This window comes from Trachurus japonicus, chromosome 13 (genome assembly GCF_045865225.1).
Source record: "Trachurus japonicus isolate A0001 chromosome 13, Traja_1.0".
Lineage (NCBI taxonomy): Eukaryota > Metazoa > Chordata > Actinopteri > Carangiformes > Carangidae > Trachurus > Trachurus japonicus.
Window position 1 is genome coordinate 19943258 of NC_140919.1, and position 22764 is coordinate 19966021.

Consider the following 22764-nt stretch of genomic DNA (forward strand, 5'->3'; position numbering starts at 1 on the left):
TCCAAATATGAGTGAAAATATGAGAAAAAATGCTAATTATTTTCAACTAATTTCTATGTTCTGGTATGAGGACACTAAAAAGTGCCTCTATAGAGATTTAACACACTTTCCTATTGATATTACAGGAGGGTTCCCATTTTTTTGCACAACCACATTGCAGGATAAGACATATAATAAAAGAATAAAAGAGTGTGTACCATGCACACCTGTGTGTTTTGTGTGTGTGTGTGTGTGTGTGTAGGCCTGTAGAGTGTGTCCATGTATCAGTTTGCGTCTCAGTAGGGTTTCAGGATAGTACTTGAATGTCGCATTTAATCCATGCTAGAATTTCCCTCTTAGTGACGAAGACATAACAGAGACATCAGATTGGTTTCACTTGGTGCAAATACCTTGTGGATTCACTCCACAGGCAGCGACCTTGAGGGACCACAGGTCATCCAGCTGAGTTTCCTTGCCCAGGTCTGTGTGATACAGTGTTAAATGTGCTAAATATTATTGTGCATGAAGAGACGTGCCCTCAACATAGCCTTGTTAGCTAATTCAGTGAATTAACTATGTAAATATTAATTCACTTGTTTGGTGCAAAAGAAGCTTTGCCCAGTAAAACCTGAGATTATTTTGCATAATATGGACAGCTACATTAATATAAACGGTACAGGAGAATCTCATCAACGTATACTGTCATGTCACCTCGTACCCCACCTGTAGCTATCAGCATGGGACGGTTTGGAAGATTATGGCACATCTTTATTCTGCAGAACTCCAAGGTCTGTCCTCCATCCCTTCACACTGCACAGTCAGCGCTGACCCCCCTTACCTTTACTCCCGATGCCCCTCAGCCACGTCCAGTGAGCTATCAGGGTCTCATTACTCAGCTGAATAATTTAAGGCTGACACTCCTGATTTATTCACTTGACCTCTAAGGACACTAATCTGCTCAGGAGGATCAGAGGGATCCCCGAGCACACAGCTTGACCACAAGAAGCCATTTAATGGCTGAGAAAGCACAGGATGAGTGGTTGTTAAACCACTTAATGGACTTAGCTCAAACAAACTAAATTAGTTGGGGTGTATGTTACATTAAATTCATTACAAGCACATTTTTAGTATTCCCTTAACGTGTGTTATCAGAGTTTGAGTCAGCAGTTGCAACTTTGTCCTGAAGCTTTTTCGAGTTACTAAAATATGCTAAAAACATGGGGTTTAAAAACTCAAATATGTATTTATGAGCTCTAAGTAGTTAACCAGGGTTATGTTTGAATGATTGGAAACTGGCCCAGCCTCTGTCTATATTATTGAATTAAATCATTAAATATTAAATTGCTTGGATTTTCCCATTTCACAAATTCAGTGAGTATATTAAATCAATGAGTTTCAGCATCTTCTTCCTCTCACGTTCATTTCTGTCATCTTTGCAGTGAAACATTAGGAATGTGGAAATTAGACCTTTATGATTTGCTTGACACTAATTGCTCACTTTAAATTAAGAAAGATGTTCAGACATTATAATGTAGGCCAACAAAAGCTTAGTCTCATCCTTTGGTTTGGCTAGCACTTTACTTAGCCGGCTTTCATAGTAAATGAACTCCAATCTGGGTTCAATTTCTCTCTCCGTCTCCTCCTCTTCCCTCTGGCTCCCTCCTCCCCTCTTTAGCCACCCTCTCCTTTTGCTCATAATAGAATAGCTTTGAAATGCCTGTGTTCATTTGACAAAACTTGTGCTGAGTAAAGGGCCACCCAAGCCCACTGCACTACCTGACATGAATTAACATCTCATCAGCATGCAGATCCTCTCCACCACACAAACGATGATTGAGTGAGTGTGTCTCCCGGGTCCTTCTGCTCACCTTCACTTCAAAAACTTTGCTCCCTCTTTTTTAAGCAACGCTCTGCTTTGCTGTTTTGTGTCCCTCTCTCTGGTGCACACTCGGCCAGGAAACAGCATTTATTCATGGCTGTGGTCAAGGAGTTTTACTGGAGGAGAACTTGGGAATCAATGAAGGCTCTTTGTTGTGTTTGAACTTTGAACTTCAAGCTGAAGACAAACACACTCAAATGGAAACACAGTGAAACACAAAACCTCACACAATGCTTTGGTATTTGAATTTACACGTCAGTATGGATTTAAACTCCCCTGCAGTATGTAGCACTGTAGCAGAAGCAGTGCGTAATGACTTTCTCTATGCTGCTACTTTTTTTTTTTTTTAATAAAAGACAATGCAGTGAGTGACTGAAACACAACTTCCTTGTTTTGGAATTTGAAATACTGCAAATATTGTGTGCACATATTTGAATGTGTACTGCAGTCAAATGTCTATGTTCCCACATCGTTAGGCCTGGGAAAGGTGAAAATTTGCGTTCCTCCTTCCCCAGCCTGGAGTCTTATGACACTAGGAATGGTGTTAAGGCTCCTAAGACTCTGAAGTGGTCCAGGAGACGTATAAATATAGAGCTGTCACTGGTACCAACCCTGAAGATAAAAAGAAACAATCTGCATGTGCCAGTGCAGATGCTGTGGGTGTTAGTAATTGTTTATAGCTCTGCTTCAAACAAGTCCCACTGTGTTTATTGATATGAATTCACACTGAAATGCTGAGTCTTCTCTGTCAGTGTCCGTGTTTGGGAGTGGATGTGGCCACATTTATGCAGTTTGTATTTGTATTTATATCATTTGTTACATATATTTCAGTACCTGGACGTATCTATTGTCTATCATGTATGCTGTGTGTGTGTGTGTGTGTGTGTTTGTGTATGTGATTGTGTTAGTGTGTATGCATTGTCGACACCCTGGCATGTTATGCTCCCTCCTTTTAGGCCAGGGCAGGCTGTGACGAGACAAGGAAACCAGGATCCTGTTTCAGGGCTGGATGAGGCTATAAGAGACCAGGGAGCACACTGAACAGACAGACAGAAAGAAAGACAGACAGGAAGAGGAGACAAAGGACTCAGAACAAACTGACAAATATGGTCAAAAACTCTGACAGTCAGACAAAACAAGCTTTCCTGTGACATGCATCACTCTCTGAAGCTGGACTGATTGGTTATCTTACATAAAAGAGGGACGAAGGACTTGGACACACTTGGACGCCCCGGAGCTCCTCCTCTTCACCGTGCTCTCTGAACTCTGCCCTTGAGGGGGAGGGGGCACCCTCTGGGGCCATGCTAGCCGCCCGGAGCAGCGGTGGAGGTGTCGGCGGGCCGCACCAGCCATCCCATGTGCACCGCAGGCAGTCGGTGGCCTCCCTCAGCGGGACCAAAGCCCACCGCAGCAACTCCCAGGATGCAAAGCGCAACTCCACCTCTGGGAAGCAGGGGGTCCAGCCGCGACACAGGGCGGCGCTGATCAGAGAGATGGAGACCACCTGGTACCTGAAAATGTTTGGACTGGGCAAAGAGGAAACAGTCGCGTGTAAGACTGGTATGCCCTACAGGTCAGTGGAGCACTGTGTGAATGTGTGTGTGTGTGTGTGTGTGTGCGTGCATGTGTGTGTGAGAGAGAAAGAGAGAGACAGAGTGCTAAAATAACCACCATGAGGACTGGGAGGCTGCACTTGACACAGTGCAAACAGATTGGAGGCCTAATGTGTTACACCGAGCTGCTTGTTGATGCACAAAATCATTTGACTTCATGGACAAACCCATTTCACATGTGCACACATACACACACACACACACACACACACACACACACACACACACACACGCACACATGCAGAAACACACTTTGTCCTTCTCTACACATCTACACACTTTGAACAGTGAATTGGTGTGTGTGCAACGTGCAGTGAATACACATGATCTGTGCATTTACACTGACAGATTATTCAGGTATTTTTGGGCCGGACCATAACTGCTATTTGGTGACAAGTGGTTCCCCATCTCCCACGACACACACACAGCCCTATCATTTCATTTGTGAGCACTGTGTGTCACAGAAGTCACGCTGGTCATAACGACCTCCGGCTTTGAGTTGTGTCACCTGATCTGGCCGTAATGCTAATAGCCAGCATCTGCCTTGCCACATTAGACTGTGTTGACATCCTCTAACACCATGGTGACAAAACATATGGAGGCTGTTTTGATTCCGGTCTGTGTGATTGATGGACAGAAAGCACTAGTAACGTGGCTTCTCAGGATGTGACGTGCATCACTGTTTCCACTTTTAGGAAGTTATAGGCGACCATTAGTGCAGCAAGTGTCGTAATCTATTTTTTCCCCCCATCTCTCCCTGTCTCCCTCTCCTCTTCTTGTTTCTCACACATGGATATTTTCAGTAGTGGGTTATCCCCCCTCCTCCCCCTCTCCATGTCTTCCCTCTCGTCGCTCTACTCTCCTTTCTTGTTGCTAAATGCCTAATCCATCTGTGTCCCATTCCAATCATTCAAGCCTAAAGCTCCACATTAGTCTGCAGTGCAGTCTTTTTCCTTCCCTCCTATCTCCTCTCCTCTCCTCTCTTCTTCCCTCTCTCTTTATTCTTCAGCCTCCCTGTTGGCTTTGGCTCTGTTCACTTTCTAATTTAGAGAAACAAAGCAGAGCAGGAACCAGAGACGAGGGTGACAGGGAAGCAAGGACACAGCATGGTGACCAAATGCCTTCCAAATTATTATGGATCCATTTATATGGTTGAGTGTTGCAGCACAGTACGGCATAATCCAAAAGGGGTTTCTATAATCCACATTTGTTTCATTGCTATTTGGTGAGAATTCACTGGCAGGAGGTTACAGACTGTATGAACTCACAGAAACAGCAAGATCATTTTGCCCAGAGCTTTCAAATTTGCCACAAACAGACTGAATGTGATTTTACTCTCCCTTCACCTTCACAAAGATGTCTGGCAGCTGCAAAGTGCTGAGTGATGATGATGATTAATTGGCTCTGTGCATGTGAGAATTCGTAACAGAATAGCCTACATGCATTTGAGGGTTTGTTTTCCTGTCACCTGAGGGGACTCTAGTCTTGAAATAGTATGGGATTTAAGAAAAGAAACATATAGGCTAGTGCAAGTGTAACATATAAAACATAAAAGTGGTAGCCTATTGCATGAACCTAGGAAAGTGGGCCTATGCTCTCTGGATTGGTTGGTCAATTATATAAAATAAAGTATAGACAAACATAGTGTGCTAAAGCTAATGAGACACAACAATTTAATGTGACAACCTTACTAACATTCAACAGTAATTCTTATAAATACAGTAGCCTACATGATGAAGCAATGGCGTCCTGAGCAGAGAATGAGGTCAAACCTACCTCAGTATCACGTCTGACTCAGCGCGTGCGTGTTGGCGCGTAGGCGCACGCAGTGACACACCTGTGCAATCAGAGCTCAGGTGTGAGCGAACTGACAGGGTTTCCTCTACTAAAGGAACGACCTACCATAAACTATCGCCCGTAAAAAAAACCAAAAAAAACATATAGGCTACAGTTTTTTTGTTTTGTTTTTATCGGCTCCGTATAATTTCCTGGATAAGTGGATAACGTAAGTCCTGGATGTCCTGAGCCAACACTGGTCTGACTTTACCAGGGTGGAGGATCCGCTAAAAGACTCCCCAGCTCATCTCGGAACTTTATGTAAGTGACTTCACGACTACACAATGTAGGCTACTGAATGTTACACGTGTTTTGTCATTGGTGGTCAGCTAGCTACTGAAGGCCTGGCTAGCCGCGTCACAGCTAGCGATGCTGCTAACGGTCGTGTTGTTTTTGTTGGCTTTTGTGTACACGATGTAATTTTACGCACGTCTCTGTTTAGTGGCTGCTTTTGAGACACCTTTGCTGATCATGGGCGTGAATTTCGTGGAAGTGGAGGCGGAGGGGGGTTGTTGTTGCAGCGTGGGGCGGGGCCCGGAAGTGAGGCCTGTTCAGGGTTTGTTTTGGTCTGAGATGCTGCACCTTGTAGCTAGCAGTGGTAAATGTATGTGAATTAATGCAATGAATCAAGGACCATTCTTCATACAGTAGCCTACTGTTTCAATTCAGACTTATTCGTGGGATATTTGGGATCCTGGGGTCATTTAATTTTTTTTTTTTTTTTTTACCGTTTCTCAGTCGGGCTCTGACCATGGCTCTGGCCAGGCCACTTCACCAGGAAGTATGAAGTAGTAAAAGTACTTTGATGTGGGTCATTATCCTATTCTAGGTGCTTCACCCTGACTTTATTCTGTAACGTACCCTACATATATACCATGGTAATAGTTTTCCCCCCCACCCTATTTCACTGATGATGTTTTCCCATAGGTATGCAGGTCCTTCTTGGTGCCATGCATAGTGCTGAGGGGTCCTCTGAAACAATTTGACCTTATTTCATCACTCCATAAACCATTCGTTCACCAGTGATTCATTGAAGGTTTTAGCTTCTTTTTCCTGCCCTCACTGGTCACTACCTATTTGGAGGCATTTTAGCTTGGCACCCACTTTCACAGACACTAAATTGTCAATTTTTCTAAACAGCTTGTATGCCTATGAACTTGCAGAAATGATTTTTTTTCCTAACCCTTTCACTTTTATATCAACATTTCCTGATAAAATATATTTATATTTTATATTATGATTTTCATTTTTTTGAACTTCTGACCCCAGTTTGCATTTGTTGATGTTGGGTAGATCCCTCCAGCCCTCCCTGTGACTGTTTGTCACATCATGTAAAGTTACAAAAGGTTCAGTTGCTTCTTGGAGAATGAATGCACTTGTTGGATGGTGCGGCCTGCTATATTAGTCACAAAATCCTTCTTTTAATCATGTCCTCCTTATATGATGCACACTTATTAATGGGCAGAAAAGCAATATGGTGTGTTGAAGAGATCTCCTGTGTCAAAACACACATCAACTATGTGTGGTTGTTATTTCAGTTGTGGGTTTTAAATGTTACATTAGTGTTGGCTTAGTGGTGGTGGCAGCACATTTCTCATGCTCTTTATTTGCAGGCTCATAAAGATACGATGAAAGCCTCTCATAGCTTGACAAACAGACTGACAGGTGCCTCTGGAGTGTGTGTGTTTGTGTGTGTGTGTAATGTACGAGTGTGTTTAATAGACATGTTTCCGAAGCGGTGAGCTCAATACATCGCCAATAAAAAATACTACACTGTGTGAATCACTGTGAGATTAGCACGACCTTCACACACTAAGCACACATGTACTGACACATAAACACACACACACACACACACACACACACACACACACACACACACACACACACAGACAAAAGATACGTTGTTTTATCCATTCCCCTAGGAGGATCAATATTGATCATTGCTGTACAATCATTGGGACTCTGTGACTGTAATGCAAACTGATTGAAAGAACAACAAATCACTCTAACCTAAAAAAGACGTGGGCATGAGATGAACCCCTCCAAAAAGCCCCCTTCTTGCCAGTCAGCCAACTTATGCACCGAACACAGCACACATGCACTCAGTCTGCCAGCTCTCTCCTCTCTTAGCCCCTGATGTGGATGCCAAACAGCATGCGATGGCTGGATATCCTCTCTCTCATTTGAATCGGAACAATTGCTGCGATTTTTAGCTCTCCAGTGATTCTGCATAAAAACTGGGGCAATATATCCACACAAATCCTTGGCTTTATAACTGAGCTATAAATACTTTTTTCTCGCCTTGAAATATATTTCCTCCAAATTAATGTAATCTCATGCTTTTCATAGGTACAGAATATTTTAAATATATTTTGTTTATATTTATCTAATTTTATTTTGTGCAAATGTAATGAAAATCAAAATGTGCTCTGACTGAAATTCAACAAAAATGGTCTATGTTTTGCACATGATTGGTTTACTATATATTTGTGTTGACTTGACATTACAGTGGTCAGAATTATATTATTATCTGGCCTGCATGGGGATAAATTGTGGAGATTTTGTAAAAATTATTTAATAAAAAAAAATTAGTTTTTTGTTTGTTATCTTTACACATTGGCTTTTGTTTTTATATGCATTTTACATGTATCTTGCTTTTATCCTGAAGCACATTGAGTTTATGCTTGTCATATGAAATGTGCTATAGGTATAAATAACATTGACATTGACATTGACAGTGTATAACAAGAAAATTAATTGATAGAGCATCAATCTGAGCCCAGGTAATCTGTCATTGAATGTGGATGATCAAGGACCTAGTCAGCAAAAAGATGCATCATTTCCTGTAATGAGCACATAAACATAGTTTGTGCTGACCATGACAACGTGCATCAATAGCACCCTCATGGTACAGTCCTCAAAACTGCCAACAAGCCAGAATTCAGACGTGGATTATTTCTGCCAGTCAAGGATCTAATTAGGTCTTTAATATATTATATGCGATCAAAAATTGCTTAATTAACAATCCTGTCATTCTTCTTCCTCCTATAACTGTAAGCTGATGCTGGCTCTATAGTGAAACTTGATTGTTTCAACTGATAATGACACCTAGCAGGGACAAAGTTATGGCAACATGATACTACTGCGTGGGGAACAAAACCCCATGTACAGTTATAGCTTGATGGATGAAGCATTGGGATGCTGTGCAGATTAGCGGTTTAAACTGTCTCAGCAGGACTGAAAGGTCTGAGCAGGCCTGTTGACTCAGACTGCATCCACCCCCTTTTGACACTTGCTGAAAGTATCAAAATGCAGTTTATTCTCCTCTTATGTCTTTTAAAAACCTCTTCAATGATTAAAAGGACAATGATGAAAAAAAGAGACGCTTCAGGACAGCTGTAACATCGATGATGCAACGCAGCACTTGATGTATCATCCATGTGTTTCATGCAGTCAGTGTGATACAATATTATCAACCTCTTACTCTTCAGCATTAAGCTCGATTTTCAGTGATAATAACAATGGGGTTTAGTGGAGAATGTAGGCCAACACACTGGTGTTAAATAGGAGCAGGACAGTCCCTGAGGGCCTGAGACTGATCACTGGCATAATTATTACAGCCATAGAGACAGATGACATAGAAACAGATTTCTCATTCGAGCAAACAACATACTGTGTTATTATACACATCAGATAACAAATGAGAAGCGAGAGCTGTTCCAATGTAGATGCTTGAGTCATCGGATTTTTAAAAATTCATTCACAAAACTTGTATGGAGCACTGCAGCATGGTGGTGTGCGATGCTGCTCTACTTGTTCTGGCTCTATCATGCTGTGCACACTGGGTAATTATCAGACATATGCAATCATTATATAGGGAGTCACTCACTGGAGGGAGTACATGATGTGGGGGTGGTGGGGGCAAAATGAAAAGAGACAGAATAAGACAGCTAATTAGTCTCAGGGAACAGGGAAAAGAGCTGATGGGAGAGCGTTTGGATAAAAAGCAGGTTAAATACTGACAGTTATTGGAAGATGAAGTGTCAGAAGATAAACAGAAAGAACCATTATGAAGTCAAATTGATATCTGGTCCCTACCTTTCTTTCTACCACTGCCACATCAAGATGCCCTAAACTGTCCTCACCATGGCCTCTCCCCCACTTCAGCCTCTCTCCCTCTTTTGGTGGTATTGTTACCAGTGACTCACCTGCTCACATGCTGAGTGGATCATAGGTAGCTGTTCTCAACATAACAGCCCAAACAGCAGTAAAAATATAACAGGCAGAACAGGAGAAACATAAAATAGAAGTTAGAATTTAAAAAAAAAGTAAAATGATAGCATCAATTCTTGGTTTTGCTGGTATCAATGATTTCTGAATATGCGTTAAATGTGTGTACATGCACTATATAGGCTCCATGGATTGTGTATGTGCCCAGTGTCTATAAATACACTGTAAACACACTCTGGCATTGCATAAGCTCAGCTGACTTTCCTTCAGGCTGGATCAGTTTTTCCACCCATCCTGCTGGACAATGGACACAGCTGCCCCCTGCCAACCTCCCCACCTAGTTCTACATGTCTGGGTGTGTGTGCATGTGCACAGTTGTCAGTGAAGTTACTGTATTTTCAGTGTAGTGTACTACACTGTATAGAATATATTTTTATTTTTTATTTTTATTGAAGTGCAGGGAAACTTTCATTTTTTTGAACTTCTGACCCCAGTTTACATTTGTTGATGTTAGTGGGCAGATCCCTGCCCTCCCTGTGACTGTTTGTCACATCATGTAAAGTTACAAAAGGTTCAATTTTATAAATTTTCAAAAGAAAAAACATATTTCTAAAGGAATCCAACTTTGAGGACTCACCAGAATCAATCAGATCTACACAGTTTTGGATGGACCCAAAGTTTAAGAAACAAAGGACATCCATGCAGTTGATACTTGATGATGTTGATACGTGCTCTGATAAGAGAGAAAGAGCCAGAGTTAAAATTAGGATGGTTTTATATTACAATATACAGCACATGCACACATGTTGCAGATGTAATTAAGTGCATTAACATTTCCAGTTCCAGTGTGGGCAGATCACCAGGGATGTGTTTGTGTGTGTCCGTGTGTGTGCATGTGTGAGTGCGGGAGAGTGACAACATGTCTTGACGAAAATTTCCTGATATGGGAGAATGGCATTCCTCCTGATTCCCACAATCCACTGGAGGACCAGACGTGATGTCATTGAACACTCCCATGAGGGGGCCAGAGGTGAGAGATTATAATAGTGTGTGTGCGCGTGTGTTTGTGTGCGTGTGGTGAGAGAGACGGAGTAAAAAAGAGAAAGACAGAAAGAAAAGCAAGTATGAAAACAGACCAGAGAAGGAGGCTTCCCTGTTTAATTTTGTGGTTCACTTCATTACAAAAACACTGCCCTCAGACTGTGTGCAATTGTGCATAACACGCTGCTGGCTATGTGTGCATGAGTCTGTGAGAGTGTGTGTGTGTGTTTTTAGGTGTTTGTTCTGGGCTCTGAGTGCACGCAGTTTAGAGGAGAGAGGAAGAGCAAGTGGTAAGACATGCAAGAAGAAGAAGAAGATTCAAATTTTATTTTATAAGGGGTGGGTTTTGGTAGGAGGGTTACCAGTAAGTCAAGTACGCACAACAACACACAAAATGTACACATCCGTATGTATGTCTGAGCCAGACGGCAAAAAATACGGAGAGTGAGGAAAAAAATTGGAAAAGTGTAAGATGAAAATGCTGGAAAAAGGGGCATGAGACAAAATCGAGGGTTAGTGAAAGGGCTCAGGACACAGGGAATACTCGGAGACAAAGGAAAGATGATTGGGAAAGTGAGAGTGGGAGAAAGGATAAGAGGAAGTTGGAGAGAAAAGGGGTAGAAGGATGGAGAGAGAGAAAGAGAGAAAGGCAGACAGAGAGAGAGGGAGTGAGAGGGAGAGAGGGAGAGGGCGGGCGGGAAAAAAATGTCCCAGATTCCCATGCCATTTAATAGGGAGCAAAACCAAACTGAGCTTATAATGTAGACTGGCTGAGCAGGGGGCAAAGTGACAGCATGATGGTGTGTGTTGTGTGAGATAGAGAGCAGAGGAGATAGGGAAGAGAGAGAGAGAGGGTTATCTGTGTGAGTATCTCTCTCTCTCTTGCTCTCTCTCTTTATCTGCATGTGTGTATGTGTACAGGGAACATATGTGGCACAGCCTATGCTGGAAGTACATGTAAGGAAAAAGCCTGTTTTCCCTGTGTCGGACGTGCAGCCTGCAGACAGTTTAATATGGACCTTTGAATACTGTTTTTCTCTTTTCACATTCTGTTTTTCCAATTTGGATTTTCCTGCATTCCTGTTTTTTTAAAAAAATTTTTTATTTTTTAATCAAGAGATACACTTTATGTGGAGCTTCATCCAGAGGAATACTTCACTTTTCTTTTTCCTCAGAGCTTTAGTCACACACTCATACGCAGAATCCTCCATGTAGCGCCGCGTGGGCGAGGGGCCTACCTGGATTAGCCCGAGCGTGCGTACATGTTTGTGGGACAGACTCACAGAAGAAGGGAGAGATTGAAAGAGAGAATAAAGTGAGGACGTATCCAGAAGATGTACCTGTACAAAGCAACATGCCCGGAGATTCCCAACCCGAAGCAGAAGGGACCTAGAGGTCAGGGTGGCGTTCAGGCTCAAGGCCCCGGCCAGGGGAGACTTTCCAGTCAGACATCCTCGGGAACGGGGCATCGGTCTTTCGCTCCTGTCATGCTGTGGACGGGGAACAAACCCAACAGTGTGGTGGAGCTCAAACAGTTGGAGGAGTTTCTGAACTTCCACTCGCTGTCGCTGCACGACACAGTGAAGAGTCAGACAGGCATGGTCTACAGGTAACCTCACCTGTGTGTGTGTGTGTGTGTGTGTGTGTGTGTGTGTGTGTGTGCATGATGTCTTTGTGAGATGTGTTATAGTACCTCCTTAAGGACAGAGGCTCACGCCCTCAGCCCAACTGGTTGTCATGACAACCTCTAATGGCATCACCGTTGAGGAACGGGGATGGTTGTTGTTGTCATGGTGTGTGTAATGTTGGATTGTCCTCCCTTGTTAATGCACTTATTTCTGTGATTTTGTTTGCTACTGGTTAGTGGTGTGTTGCTGGGGTTTGTGGAGAGTTGTGCGATTTTGTAGTTTTTTTGGCTGCCGTTTGTGCGTGATGTCATGTTTGTGTACAGGTTTTCCTGGTACCATTAGAGATGTACACAAAATGGACATCTGGTGTGTAGCAAAAGTCTTAAAATTAAAGTCTCAAGATATCAATAGAATAGAATAGAAAGACTTTATTGTCCACCGTAGTGGAAATTTGTCTGTTAAGAGTAGAAAACCAGCACATTTGCCCCTTCCATTGTCCCTTTAAACTTTGATCAACCTTGTTTTGCCCACTGCATCTATTGATCACCATATGAAACACTGACTGACTGATTGATCAGTCTTTGGTGGCCTGTATTCATGTCAGTGTGTTGTGAGTATTTACAATAACTCTCTGATCTGATCTGCTGCTGCTGTCGACAAATTCAGTATGAAAATAATCACAAACAGGACAATGAAGTTTTACGGTAATTTTATAATCTGTCAGTTTATGTTCGGTCATTTGCTGATGCAGGAAATGCACACAAATTGTTGAATGTCAACAGATTGCATGAGGCCTAAAATTCTTTTTGAAATAGTTTTTGAACATGAAAACTGCAGCCTTATTTGCAATGGTTCAAACTTTGTAGTGTGAATATACTTCTGCTCATGCTATGACTCATATCTGCCCAACCTCACTATAATCTCTCCAGTGAGAGAAGATCTTGATCAAAATAGCCACCGACAAATGCATTGTATGGAAAATACAGATCTAATCATCCTCTAAATGGCCCATGTTATATGTTAAACGTTTTTTGTAATTACCCACTTCTTAAGAGCGTTCCTGCAGGCGCTGGTAAAGACCGTCTGCTGTCATGCCTTTGTTGTTTTCCTTCTAGTTTGTCATCTGTGACTAAGCATCATGTTGGTGAGCAGTTTGTGTGTGTGACTGGAACATTGTGGATCACTGCTCAGCCCTCAGGCCAGACAGCAGCATGAAGCTGCTTTGCCCTGCTCACTGCGTTGTTGCCTCCAGTGAAGAAGAAAGGAGAAGAGGGATCTTGAAGAGAGCGTTTCATTCTCTGATAAGTTTCTGTGGTTGGCTGGAGTCTGGTCTTTTACTTAAACCTTTTTGAAAATCACTTATGAACATGCATTCTCTTTTTACAGTCACTTGGTTCACCTACATATTCACAGTTGTCCTCTGCAAACATTGGTAGACACTTAGCAGCACCACACACATATACATAATTGCATTATGTTGGTTGTTTGCATATGAGCCACGAGGGGAAAAACATTACAAATGAGGTCAAGACACATTTTTATCACAAGCAATTACATGTTTCAGTTAACCATGTGTGACAGAGAGCACCCAATGTTGTTGAGGAATGTGGCTCCATGTGTGTTTTATATTTGGAGAGGCTGCTGGCTTAGTGTTTCCGTGAACTGTATTTTTGGTCATTCGAAAAGCCCGTCCATTCCCCAGGCTCTCCCCTCGCTGATTCTACAGCTGCAAAGACCACGTAACAATCAAACCGTAATAACAACACAACCTAAACTTAGAGATAACAGTATACAGTGGGATTTCTCCATCACCCTTCTGTGTCCACCAATGGGAGAGTGTCTGTTTGTGTGTGTTTGTGTAGATGTGTGATAGCAGCCTGTATCCCTGTTGGGTCAACCTGGGCATGGGAGCTCATATGGCCTTGTGCTGTTCGCATACCGCCTTGGGACCTTGGCATATGTGTATACATGGGCTTATGTGTGTGTGTCTTTGAGAGTTTATGGTTATTGCCATGGTAACTTAATAAAACAGCTGGCTGTCCACGTCCTTTTCCAGGTCACTGTGTATCAGTGGTCAAGATCCGTGATGGGCAGTCCATCCAAACACACTCACTCTAGCCCTGCTGAAATGTGGAATATAAAAAAAAAAACAGCCATGACTTTCAAAAAATAAAATAAAATCAACAGTAAAATATTAGTATGGAAAGTTTTAATTAACACATGAACACCCCAAAGCAAAAGATGCAAATCAGCGATGAGCCCTCTGTGTCCTTCGAACCAGTTTCCCCTTTAAAGGCCTTGTGGCTGTGTAGAGAGAGGTGAGTCATGACAGGATAAAGTCTGTGGAAACATTACCTAACTCCGCTTTTGACCCCTCCGAACAAAGAAACGTCTGCTTATGACATCCCATCATCGATTGTTATGACAGCTTCAGCAACGAGTGAGTTTTTCCTTTTCCTATTGAATATTTCATAGGGGTCTGAAAAGGTGAAACTGCCCAGGAGTTCATAAGGAAAAGTGACAGATTGCAGAAGTCTAATACATAATCATCCCATAGCCATCGGCAAGGTGCTGATCCTCAGGTTGAGTTGGAGTTAGGACAGTGTGTCCCAAACTATATTTGTTGAAATAAATCCAAAGTCAGACCCAGTTTTTGCAGCCTCTAACCTCGGGTCTTCAAATACTGGACCATAGTTCCACCTAAAAAACTATTTATTTGCTTTGATGACATTTAGTCTTTACAAAGGCAGATACACAAATCTCACATGCATGTTTTCTGTTTTTTTTGTGTGTGTACGAAAAAGAGGCACAGATGGGAAGAGGGAAAAGAAACAAACCACAAGCAGATATGCCCTCGCATGCCCTGCAGTTTATTATTCTTGAGTGTGCCAGTGCGGGAGGTGTGTGTATGTGTGTGTGTGTGTGTGTGTGTGTTTTCACATGTGAAGGAGCATCTGTGTGTATGTGTGTTTGTAAGACAGTAACTGCTGCTTCTTATGTGTGCATGTTCATTGTATCATTATTATGCTGTTTAACCATGCTGGCCGCAGAGACATTTTACTGCTGTTCACTTCAGAACATATGCATTCAACGTCTCCTCAGGGCTAATGTGGCGAATGTTAACGCTAATTATCTAGTCAGGGCCGGATACTGTCGCTATGTGACGATGCCAGCGAAGCATGTGAGAAGAGCAGAGGTCGTCCACTTCGTTCCAGAAAGGGGTTGGTTATAGAAAATGGCTTTAGAAACTGATTTTGACAGCCTGCCAGCACACACGTTGGTCCTGAACGCCTCATGTTTGAAAGTCCTTGCCTTAGTTGCTTTCTCAATCTAGTCCTTTATGGAAGAGGGTGTGGCTGTTGCAGTTTGCTGTCATTTATGAATCACATTTCAAGGTGAGGAAGTCCTCTTTATGCTTTGGCTGAAACACTTAATTTGCATCAGAATTCAACTCTGCTGTGGTTAAATAATACTTGTGGCAGGACAGGGAGGCAGTTTCCATTTTTCATTCAGTCAGAAACTAAGTGAATATTAATCTAAAACTATATTACTTCTATTTAATCAACACTTTACTGTAAAAAAAAAAAATCAAAATCTAGTACATCCCCTTTTAACCTAAATGCCAAAGTATTTACTGATGCAGCGGTTGATACTTCACATATTAAAGTGGACATCAATTTAATCAGCGGGGAAATAGATTAATCAAAAGCTGATGATATTATTGGCTAGAGGTCGACCGATTAATCGTTTTGGCCGATTAATCGGCGCCGATAGGACGTTTTACAAACTATCGGAATCAGCGGAACTTGGCTCCGATAGTGGCCGATGGCTGCAGTTTTTTCCACAGCGCCATAAACTGCTTCTTCCCTCCCGCTGTCTGTCTCTCTGATCACTGAGGGGCGGGGCTGCTCTTCACACACACACACACACACAGAGCAGGGGAGAGAGAGAGAGACAGGGCGTGTGCAGCGGCAGCAGCAGAGAAGTGACCCAGGTGAGGGTACTGTAGGTGCGGTGCGACCGCAGTAAGAGAGAGGCGGCAGGTGGAGGGGCTGACTGGAACGAAACTCTCTTGTTATTTAATGAGAAACACTGTAGTATTTTCTCTTAATCATATAAGGGTTCCTGCATAGATAATGTGGTGGCGGCTGCCACGCTAAATATCTCACCGCCACCAGCTCACGAGTCAGTGTTTTTTTTTTTTTTTTTTCCCCTCCGGCTTTTTGTGCTTTTATTTTGAAAGGACAGCTAGAGAGAGACGGGAAGGAGGAAGAGAGAGCGCCGCAGAGTTGGGGCAGACGCACAATAATGGCTCTTTACACTACAAAGTTGGGCTCTATGGGCTCTACTCGACTTGGTTTAGGTCCTGTTCCATAACAGCCGAGTTCCTCCTCAGCGGGGACGGGGTCGTCATATCCCGCTACGTGCGTCTCGCTCTCTTTTTTCTCTCCTCCCGTCAGCTCCAAACACACTCGTCCAACTCACGATCATTACAGCGTGGTTTTTCTTTTTACAGGCTATGGGTTTTCCACACAGTAGGCTAATTGTAGTGAAACAGTCACCTGTTAATGTACGGCGTAACCACACCACGAGCTAACGTGTCCTGTTTAGTTACAGTCTCCTCTCCTGCAGCGTCACGTCACTACAGCTGTTCTGATGTAAACAAACTCACGTGTGAGTTCGGCTGTTCGTCACTCACAGGGTCCAGGGATGATTCAGTGTCCCACATCCTTTAGTTTTACACTAGCTAATAGCTATATATTATTATTAAAAAAAAATAAAATAAATAAATTAAAATATAATTTTTTTTTTCGGTGGGGGGGGGGTATCGCCCGATTAATCGGCTATCGGCTTTTTCCTGCTCCAAACTATCGTTCGGAATTTAAAAATCCACTATCGGTCGACCTCTATTATTGGCTATAGAGCAAGGGATGCTGGGTAAGGGGAGTGACAGTGAGGGGGCATTTAGACCTCCAGGGGGCAGGCGGTCACATTATGAAGCATATGCCATGTGCTCATGGGTGTACCAGTGTGTGTGTGTGTGTGTGTGTGTGTGTGTGTGTGTGTGCACAGACGGTCTGGATGTTTGTCAGTCCATCTGATTAAATGAGCTCAGCCTGTTGATGGACCGCGGTGTGAAGGTGACAGAGTTACAGTGTCCCTGCAGTTGTTTCCCTGCTCCTCTGTCAATCACAGCCTTCTCAACTTTACTATCTCAGCTTTTATGTCTTTGACCTTCAAGTTTGTTTTAAAATGTGAAAATTAGATGCAAAAAGCTGAGTATTGCAAAACTGTCATGGAAATTGCTTTTTTAAAATCACCTCTCCGTACTGTCACAGAGTATTCAAGTGTCTTATGAGGGAAGCCTTCTGCAGCAGAATCAGCAAATATTTTTTCCACCTCTGTGCATTTTCTGAGCTTCAAGAAGAACTCATTCACCAAAACTACAGTGAAATAAATAGCATATCTTAACAGATCTGTTTAACCTTGTCTACCCTGTGCCAGTAACAGCCAGGTGGAGCTTGTCCCATACTCATGAACATGACATCTTAGTAATGCCTTGACAGAATAGAGTTTGATCGTAGGAGGTGAGTGTACCCTCTCATAACACTTCTTAGGTATTACCCAAGACAAGGTGTGATGACGAAACCTTTACATGACTCTCTGAAACAAGGTGGTTCCAAACTGAATTAGTATTAGTGGCTGATATGTGCAATTATGAGGCGGTAATTCTAGTTTTTGGAGAAAATCCTTTTAGAGTTGTTTAATTATTAACTGCAATCAAGGGAACTCCCTTTTGCAAACATGTTGTTGTTTCTTCTGTTTGATTACCAGTTTAACTTGTTGTAGAGTAACTAACTGATTGTCACAGCTTGTTTTAACTGAGGGGTTGTGCTCTCGTGGAAATTATTCCACCTCTGTGTTTCTTAGTCACACGTTACTTCAAGGCTGGGAAAGTGTTGCATGGTTTGAGCCCCAAATAAGAGAGAGAGCAGCAGTGTGTGTTTATTAACTGCAGCCAGCGGTCTGGCCTCTGGACTGGAGCCTTGTGTTCACTATCAGTGTTTCGACTCTGGTATCTGCCTATGTAAGGACAAGCTTTCCAGGCATGTGAGTTTATTTATTATGGTGCCAAATAAACAGAAACAGCAAGAGGGAAGAGATGGTGGGGAGTGAGTTGAAATGAGGGGGTGAAGAGAGGAGAACAAATTGAAGTGGGATTTAAAATAAAAATTAAACATGAGATTATACAAAATTATCTACCGCTTAACTGAAGAAGGCGAGTGTTTTTAGTGTGTAGGTTTCTATCAGTCTTTGTGGGTCTATCAGTTTTGTGTATCTGTACGTGTCAGTCCATGTGCTTAATCAGAGCCTAATGAAGCCGTAGTTTGTCACCTATCGACACTTGAGAAGCAGTGAGCGAAACTGTGCACTCAAGCAGAGATTCACAGAGCACACGTTTCCACGTAACTCACGCAACTCATGCACACTCACACACACACACACACACACACACACACACACACACACACACACACACACACACACACACACACACACACACACACACACACACACACACACACACACACACACACACACATCCAGATAAATGCGTCAATTGCTCATCCTTTATTCATCTTGGAAAACAAGTGAATATTTAATACAGGAGCTGGTATCCTCACTAAATACTTAATTGGTCAGTCTAGGCGGTCTCAGAAATGTGTGCGTTTTGTGTTTGTGTGTGTATCCTGACATTTTTTTTTCGATGTCTGTGTTATTGGTGTGTAATTACATTCAATTCAATTGACCCACGTCAAATCAAATCAAATCAAATCAAATCAAGTGTGTTTGTTTTATTGCGTAACTTCTTTGTTTTTACCATTGAGATACATTTCTCCACAATTTGAATTGTGCTGCTGACATCACCACGACTCAGCTAGATTCAGCGAAACACCAAAGCTAGCCTACCTGTACTCATATTCCAGTGGAAGTACCTGGTTTGGATCCCTTTCTATTATGAATGCTCGAAAGCTATTAAAAGCCTGGAGGGTGTGTTAAACTGTGACGGGCTTTACACACAAGGTATTAGACGGACCAAGATCCTGTGGCACCTTTGGCTTAGGACCAGTCATGTAATAAATAACTCTGGGCGGAGAGACGGAGAGAAAGAAAAGACCTCAGTTTGTAATTACAAGAGGGGAAAACCAGGGATTTCATGGTGCACTGTGTTCAGTCTGGTTACACACTATTAAAGCCAGTGTTGGGAAGTAACTGAGTGCATTTACTCAGGTACTTATTAGGACAGTTGATACTGCAGTGTTCTCTTTTCATGCCACTTACTGCTTATTGTCCTTTTCACTGAGCACTTTGAAAGAAAATTAAAGCAGAAGTAAGCGGAATGTTTGTGTTAATATAAGTCTTAAATAGTTATATCTTCCGACAGCAATCACTTGGAGTGTTTGGTCTGAAACACGGGTCTGTCAGTCACTCTGCTTTGCTGTAAGCCGAGGAGAAAACTTTCCTTGTATCCTACAACCTTTATCCAATGAGGAGAGAGAACGGCATAAAGGGGCGGTCCTCTCTGTGTGTGCAGCTATGGGATGCGCGTGAATGTGGTGGCGTAGGAAACGAGGGCGGGGACTGCTAACTCCATCGGCTGATAGTAAGTTAGCCAAAACGACCGGATTGCTTACTTCTGCTTTAATTATCTGCTGTTTTTTTTTTATATCAGTTATGTTATTTCAGAGTGGATTTACTCTCAATCATGTTTTTTACTATTGGATGGACCAATAAATAATGAAGGTGTCACATTGACGTAACTGGGCATTTTCAACAAGCAACTGTATCCATTGTGTATTATTGACTGTCTCTGATCCCTCTGTACTGTAGTGTTATTTGCTGCTGGCTAAATGTCCTGCTGTGCTGTGTATTTGTCAGTGTTATGGAGATTTGGTTAAATGTAATCTACTGTGCCTGCCCGGCCTGTTTGGGCACTGAAGCTGTTGTGTTACAGCGATATGTTCACATCAAAGACAGAGTCTGTTGGGGATTTTAATAAGAATATCCCCACTCAGAGGAAAGCAGTTCCCTAAATCCCACAAGTCTATTCAGGATACAATAGTGAACACACCTCTGTGTTGGGATGTCTTTATTTTTATTTTGAACATAGTACTATACATACAGTGCATGCCACTTGTATCACATTTATTTTAAATTCATGATTTTTCAAAATGTTATAGAACCAAATACAAATACAGCTAAATTGTTCCAAGTCTGCAATTTTGAAACGGCAGTGTCTGAGATCAATAAGGTCATCTGAGAGCAAGAGGAGAAGGATTACTACTGTAGCTAAGACTCAGACAGGTCTGCACTGCTTTAAGTTAATTATTGCTTTGTCAATCTTACTGATGGATCTCCCTGTGCACTGCCTGTTCTCTCTCAATTACACACAGTTACACATGTCATTGGGGGGCATGTAATTGACTTAATAATTCCCATGAGAAACTCCAAACTATTTAATTGTACTGCATTAAATGCATTTGTGTTGAGAAACGAATGTACTGTAGTAGTACATGTTGCCAGATGTGACAGACATAAATCTACACTTAATTAGTTGGCTATTGAGTGAGCTAATGAACATTCTTGATGGGACTCTCATCAATAAATCAACTCTACGGATTGAAAAATCAGCTGGACTTTTACACACGTTTTTCTCCACCTGTGCCTCGCTGCACACATGCACCAGGCCTCTGGTGTTTCACTTGTCTCAGCAGTAGCTGACTCTGTGAATCAATAGAGCATCAGTTTGCCGTATTGATGTGCTCATTTGAGTCGGTGCCAGACAGGAGCTGACTGCTTGTCGGGTTAGGCCAAATGGTCAGCGTGGGTCACCGTGCTCGACTGACCAGTCTTTGAACATGTCTCAGCTTTTAAAATGGTCAAATCTTTAGAAAGATGGTCTTGAAACTGTTTCTGCTCTGTAAAATCTGAGGAATAAATGATGTGAGTTACAGATGTTGTTGACATCCTGTTCTCCTCTGCCCGGCTTTTGCTTTTTAATAGGTTGATCTTATTTGCTGGGTGCAGGATGATAGAGTAAAGATAAAATATATTCTATTAAGACACAAATAAACCATCACTCTTCTCTGTCTTAGTTCCTCCCAGTCATTCCCCCTCTCTGTGCTCAGGTCTTTAGGTATCGCTCCCTCACTGCTCCGCCTCTCTCTTGGTATTTGTCCATTATTGATGAGGAGTGATAAGTGGTTATTTAAGAGGCAGTGCTGTTGAGGTCGCTTGAGGATAACGCCCCAGTGGAGCTTCATCTTACTCTCTCCCACTGCTTCACGTAAAAGGAAACGAGCCAGTCTAACTTTAAAACATGTCCCCCCCCACACACACACGCACACACACATAGACACACACTCATTTTACTTTCAATCTATTAAGTGATGTTCAAGGTGACTCTGTAGCCGTTGGCAAATCAGACTTCAGCTAAAGTACCACAGCTCATAATAATGGTAGATTGTGAGGTCTGAGCACAGGTTGATGTAATCCAATGAGAAAATCCCCACAGGGCTTCACTAATAGTAGCAGTATAAATGTATAGGTGTGTGAGTATGTGTACACATACTGAGGATGAGACTGAGGAATTCTTCGTTCACTCGGTGTGGATCTTTCAAGATAACAGCAGCAGTTAAATGACTAATTTGTAATGATGAGGGGTAACAGCGTGGGTGGTGTGATGAACCCCCCCGGAGGGGAGTTACAGATACATTTAAAACATGTTTTAATGGTTGTGTGGTTGATGTGGGTGGGGGAATTAGGGGCTGTGGGGTGATTAGAGAGAAGAGATTCAGGATGAGGCTCTTAGGAGACACAGAAGTAGATCAAAAAGAAGAGAGCAGGAAGTGTCCTGTAATTTGTTTTTCATTGCTGATTGGTGGTGTCACCACAAGGGGGAGCTGTGGACCTGCTGTCTCTGTGATGATGGACATGAAAGAGTGGGGCTAAACTCTGTGTGTGTGTGTTAATCTGTGAGAGACAGAAGAAGCACTCTTCAACAGAAGAATGAGCGACAGTGAATTTCTGCAGTGTTATTTCCAACTAAGGTCACATATCGACACACATGCAAACTGTAGTACCATCAATGCATATATTTCATTTATGGCCAAAGTTTAATATTTGTTTAAGCAGTCCAGCACTCTGCCTTTGTGGTATATAGTTTTGATTACAAACCAAAAGCAAAGATGCTGTGCACCAGGATTCAGGCAAAGTCAGTCGCTCCAGAGATTGTGTATGTTTGCAAAGAGAGGTGGAAATGTTTGACCCAAGTGAAATATGGCTTTAAGAGGTGCTGCAGTGCTCATGCAGCGGTAGAATCAGTGTAGGAGTGTCAGCTACTGTGGAGGACCTTTCACACTATAGCTCAAGAGGGGACAATGCAATATCCAACTGTGCTCCTTTCAGCAAAAATGCATTACCGCTGCTTTTCCTCCCTAGCTCTCTCTCTCTCTCTCTCTCTCCTTTCTTCATTCTTTTCCTTTTCCTTCTT

The 22764-nt window shown here is 42.5% G+C and overlaps 1 protein-coding gene across 2 annotated transcripts in view; it reads left to right on the forward strand.

Moving 5' to 3' along the window:
- Positions 1–2888: 2888 nt before the first annotated feature.
- The window catches only part of kcnab1a (potassium voltage-gated channel subfamily A regulatory beta subunit 1a), a 101520-nt gene continuing 81644 nt past the window's right edge, over positions 2889–22764 (forward strand). Inside the window, exon 1 of one of the 2 annotated variants that reach the window (XM_085795304.1) lies at positions 2889–3431. In XM_085795304.1, coding sequence (XP_085651430.1) covers positions 3160–3431 — 272 coding nt within the window. In that variant the 5' untranslated portion in view covers positions 2889–3159. Of the gene's footprint in view, positions 3432–11733; positions 12191–22764 lie in introns of those variants that run through there. The other variant, XM_085795303.1, reaches the window with a different exon arrangement.